This window comes from Chelonoidis abingdonii, chromosome 26 (genome assembly GCF_003597395.2).
Source record: "Chelonoidis abingdonii isolate Lonesome George chromosome 26, CheloAbing_2.0, whole genome shotgun sequence".
Lineage (NCBI taxonomy): Eukaryota > Metazoa > Chordata > Testudines > Testudinidae > Chelonoidis > Chelonoidis abingdonii.
In genome coordinates this window covers 6,331,998-6,337,270 of record NC_133794.1, presented here as the reverse complement: position 1 = coordinate 6,337,270, position 5,273 = coordinate 6,331,998, and the positions used below count along the sequence as shown (strand labels likewise).

The 5,273-nt window shown below is 63.1% G+C and overlaps 1 protein-coding gene across 1 annotated transcript in view; it reads right to left on the bottom strand.

The window, feature by feature from the left end:
• Window positions 1–2,547, bottom strand: part of EIF3G (eukaryotic translation initiation factor 3 subunit G) — a 7,449-nt gene extending 4,902 nt beyond the window's left edge. Inside the window, exons 1-2 of the mRNA XM_075061236.1 lie at window positions 2,528–2,547; window positions 1,210–1,297 (exon numbers count right to left, since the gene is read on the bottom strand). Of these exons, the coding sequence (XP_074917337.1) occupies window positions 1,210–1,297; window positions 2,528–2,547 (108 nt within the window). The remainder of the gene's footprint in view (window positions 1–1,209; window positions 1,298–2,527) is intronic.
• Between the last annotated feature and the right edge of the window lie 2,726 nt (window positions 2,548–5,273).

Below are 5,273 nucleotides of genomic sequence, written 5' to 3'. Positions count from 1 at the left end.
CCAAAGCCAGCGAAGCCAATCCCAGAGTAGCCAGCTTCACCCCCTGGGCGACGGACCCTGCTGCGTCCCTCGAATATCCCATTAGCCAACCTCAGAGACCTTCTGTCCCCCCCCCAGATTCCCCGGCAGACCAGCCCCAACTCACCTTCCTTGCTGTGATGAAGGTCTAAAACGTCATCGCTCACTGTGGTCAGGGCCACATTGAGGCCTGGGAGATCAAACTCAGAGTGCCGAATTCTTCCAGTCTGGGTGAGAGGCCATCGGATCACAGCGGGTGTTGGGGAACTGAGAGGCTGATTGGAGCCATGCTCCCCTCTCTCCCTGCATCACCAGTCCCTGGGCCTTGTCCCCCCTCTCTGCAGACATGACCCAAGAGATCCCCACAGGCATGGAGCCCGCCATGGTCTAGCTCCCAGTACCCCAACTGCTGGCTCGACCCGTGCCCAGCAGCAGGCGCCCCATTGCCAGGTCAGAGGGTTATACCCAGCAGTGGGCAAGGGCTCCCAGGAGAGCTGGGGACGGAGGGAGGAAAGGAGACACTGGCAGCGAGATGAGGAGGAGCAGAGCCCTGGGGGTGGCGGCAGGCTGGCAAGCATTTCCCTCACCTGCACCAGACAATTTACTAAGCCAACCCCCAAGGCAATCGGTCCATAGGTGCTGATTAACCCCTCAGGACCGCTGCCTACCAGTGCAGAGCCCACTCACCTTCCGCCGTGTGCACAGCCTTGGAAGCCTTCCTTGGTCCTCATATCGAAGGTCGGATGATCTGCAGAGAGACGACAGAGCCAGCTCGCGAGCGCCAGGGCAAGGTTTGGGGTCACAGCCCAGGGAGAGTGGTGTGATTGCTGGGACCGCAACCAGATGCCCAGTTGGAGACAAGCTTGGCTGCCCCGCCTGCATTCCAATGGGGTGAAAGCCCGCAGGACGGGAACCCGAACCCAATGCGGTGCTGTCTGCGAGTGAGGGATTCTATGGGGCCCGGTCCTTCAAGTAGGAGAAGTTGAGGGATGGGAAAAGCAAACAGAGAGCTGACCCAGTCCAGGGACGGCTCACCTGCTCAGGATGCATGGCCAAACCCGAAGAGGCTGTGGGAGCGATCCAGCTCCGGGAATGGGATTTCGCAGCAGGAGCTGGGGAGGATTCCAGCTGGAGCCCAGTTGCAACCGTGGGCCCGCGGCACCATCCCGCCCCCCAACCACTCCACCTCACCTTGCGGCCTCCTCCTCTCTCGACGGTACCGGACGTGAATGTTTTGAAGTTCCCGTCGTTGATGAGCTCCTTTTCGGGGACGGAGGGACTGCAGAGCGGAAGGCGGCGGTGGTGAGAAGGCTGTGTGCGACTGGTGCTATCATCGGTCGTGGAAGTCCCGTGATCCGGCTCTTACCATCCGTTATCCGCAGCTCAACATTGGCTCAGTACCCCGCAGGACGGTGTCCTCAGCCCTCCGTTTGAGAGGGGTGTCCTTTAGCCTCCGCTTTCAGGGAAAGTCGTTCAGGGGACGGTCCTTCAGCAAGCTGCGTCCATGATGCATTTGTCTGGGAGGAGAAGCATGCTGTCTATATGCCTCTGCCCCGAGATCTTCAGAGCCTGAGCTAACACTGGGGGTGGAGGCAGGAGACGAAGTCCCCCCCACCCCCACCCATGGCTGCACTTGCCATCCCGGTTCGGAGCACACTCGAGCTCTGCCGCAGAGCCCCCCGAGAGGAATCTCAGTCCAACAGGGTGGGGCCCCATGGGGAATCACCAGGCCCCCCGAGGGTGCGGCAAGGAGCAGACTGCCACGGGGAAAGGGGAACACCGCCTGCGCAGGGCTCCGCACGGTTCCCTCTAATTTTCACGTCCACTGCACAAGACAGGGTGGGGCCCGAGGGTTCATGCAAGGGCCTGAGCTCTGGGGGGGCTGTGGGGGGGCTTCAGGGTGGCGTGGGGTGGAGTTGAGGGGTGTTTGGGTGGGAGGGGGCTGAGTTGAGGGAGGGCGGGGTTGAAGGATTTGGAGGGGGGGAGGGGCTGGGTGGGGGGAGGCAGGGTGAAGATTGGGGGTGGCGGGAGGCTGAGGGTGGGGGAGGGCCTGGTGAAGGGTTTGGGGTGGGGGAGGGAGCTGAGGTGGGAGGGGCCGGGGCTGGAGAATGGTCTGTTGGGTGGGGGAGGGGACTGGGGCGTGGAGGGAGGCCCGGGGTTGAAGGGTTGGGGTGTGGGGGGGGCTCGGGGTGGGGAGGCCGGGTTGAGGGTTTGGGTGGGGAGGGGGCTCAGGACCGGAGGGTGGGGAGGGGCGGGGTTGAGGGGTTGGGGAGGGCCGGGGTGGGGAGGGTTGAGGGGTTTGGGCGCTCGGGGTGGGGCTGGTGCCCGGGGGGGGTCCCAGCGGGGCGGGGGGCGGGGGCTTCTCCCGTCGATCTCCCTCCTCCTCCACCTGGTCGCCGAGCTGGGCTCGAGTGCGGAGACAGAGCGAGTCAAGGACCGCCGGGCCTCCAGCCGCCGCCCCGGCCCCCGGCCCCGCAATCGCCCCCGCCCCCCCGGCCCCGCCCCTCACTCGTAGTCCCCCGTCGGCATCGCGGCGCCTCACGCAGCAGGACTCGGCCTCGTTCGCTCGCGCAGACCGGAAGCGGAAGGGAGCGCGGGGCAGCGAGTCCCGGGCTAGAGCGTCCCCGGAAGCCGCCCTGGCGGCCGGGAGGGGAATCGCAGCGCGGCCGCGGGGCGTCACGGGCCCTCTAGCGCGCGGTGCATGCTGGGACATGGAGTCCCATGGGCCGCTAGCTCGGCGCCAGAGCGCGCTGCATGCCGGGAGCAGCTCTGGGTGGAGGGCGCACTGCATGCCGGGAGCACAGCTGCGGGGAGCCGCACTGCATGCCGGGAGCACCGCTCTGGCGCCCCCTGCGGGCTGGCCCTGCTGCTGCGAGCGGAGCTGGGGCGACCCTCCCCCCCAGGCAGGTGCCAGCTCCATTCCTGGAGCCCCGCCCCCTGCCACTCGCTCACTCCTGGGGAGTCCAGGGCAGTCCTGGAGGGTTGGCAACCCGGGATCCAGCCTCGAGCATGGGGCGTGTGGCTCTGGTGGCCCCTTGCCTGGGCCGCAGGGATAGGGGCTGTGGGTGCCGGAGCCGAGCCCAGGCCCGGGGCAGAGCCTGCGCGACGGGCGTCGCTGCCCCATAGCCCGAGCCCCCCCCGCGTGGGCAGAAACGTAAGACGAGAGCCGCTGGGAACCCGGGGCAGGGAAGTGAGTCAAAGGGAGCAGCTGAGAAACAACTTGGCTTCGAGCCTGGTGCTGCACGGCCACCCCCAGGGTACAGCTCGGCCCGGGCTGAGGCAGCGGATAACCCTGCTGACCCCACACAATGGTACCCAGGCGGCACCAGCGGGGGTGCTAGTCGGGCAGGTCACTGCAGGAGTCTCTCCAACTGTCACTGAGCGTTGAGACCCCCCGGGCATCAGGAAGCCAATGGAGGTGCGACCAGCCTCTCCTGGGCCAGGATAACTTCCCTCTTTCCTTTGAAGGGTAGATGGCAGCAGAACGGGAGCCAGGGCCTGGCAGAAGTCGTCCTGCTGCAGTCACCGGCCTGCGTGCGCGGCTTTCGGGCACTAGCTAACGTGGCCTGGAAAAGGAAGGGCAGAACCCTTCATTCTGCGCAGACGGGGAGTTTGAAAGGGAACTGAAGAGGGAGGCACCCACTTCCCACTGATTTTCACTGGATTTGAATCCTTCACAGCCCATAGAGCCCCTCTGAGAATCCCACCCTGCGTGGTGTATAGAATTGCCCACACCACACCCACAAGTTACCCAGCAGAGTCTGCCCCTCTCCTGACCCCTTTTGGATCAGAACGTGCACAGAAGGCACCATGCGAGTTCTGGATTAACTGCTTGCAAGGCCAGATCGGAGCACTGTGATCGAGTGAGCTGGACTTGCCCTGTGCAGGGCATTTCCCCCAACAGAGCTTTTAGAAAACCAGCCCGTCGTGATCTAAAGTGGTCAGTGACAGAGAGTCCACCCCCACCCTTGCGAAATTGGTCCCAGGGTTAATTACTCACTGAGAAAAATCCAGTCTGGATTAGTCTAGATGTGGAACTCTGAAGCACTCTGGGACAGCTGAGTGCTGATTTGCCACGTCCCTTGGAAATAAAAGGAAGCTACATTTCCCTCTGTGGCTAACCAGCCTCTGTGACCCTAGCGTCCCACTGGGCAGGTTTATTGAAAAGACAGAGACAGACAAGAGTCTTGTTTCAATGCTCGAGGGATGTTTCTAAATGAGGACAATCCAGGGAGCCCAGTTCCTGTTCTGAAGCAGTTTAGTGTCCTGTTTCCTTCCAGCAGCTATTAAGAAATGCAACACAACCCTACGGATTGTGGGGTGTAGCTAGGATACAAGGATTCAATCATCCCAGGACACGGTGGGGTCGGGGCCAGATTCTCAGCAGGTGTAAAGTGGATCGGGTGTAAAGGGAAGCTCTTCAGAGTGTGCCGCTCTGAGAGCCGCCTTCGTGGCAAACACAGCAGGGGCGCTCGAGCAAACAGCAGGCACTGCGCAAGAGTCTGGCCGGAACAGACTCAGGCCAGCACGAGGGGGTCATGCTGCACACGCTCCCCGGTGTCTCAGTGCGTTGTGCACATGAGACGTGGTTTAAGGACACACAACGCCACGGCAGCAGCTGGCTTCAGTTAGCCAAACCCCGTCTGGTTTTCGTTCCTCCCTTGGCAGACGCGACAGAGCCTCCAGGCAGCAAGTGCCAGGTGAATGCTACGTGCACATGGGACCGACCCCCAAGAGCAGCTAGTCAGATATCAGTCCTAAGAATCCGCCAGACCTGTCACAAACAGTGCTGGACTTTGCACCTATGAAACCACATATTCCCTTGACCCCGGGGCCCTTCACTGTCCGTGTGGGAGGCCTAGCGAGCGCGCAGTTATGGGCCGACCGTCTCCCTCTCTCGCCCGCGTAGACAGCCACATGAGCAACCAGTCCTGCTGGAGTCCAGTGGGGCCTTAGACACACCTACGGCGCCTGGTCTCCCTACAGAGACATCTCGTTGCTGAGAGGCTTCCCTCCCTAGCACTCTGTGGGGCATCCTACATCGTTAGTCCCCTTCTCCCAGGAGCAGCACAGGTGCAGCGGTGACCTCATCCCCAGGAACGCCGCCCATCGGGAACCTCAGTGCTGCGTGAGGCAGAGGCAGGGTCGCATGCAGGCTCCTCGGCCACGCACACTGCAGCCAAGCAGCGGCTTCCAGTCACTACCTAGGTCGCCTCTCTGCACAGGAAGGGGAAGCGGGAGAGACGCCCAGGGTA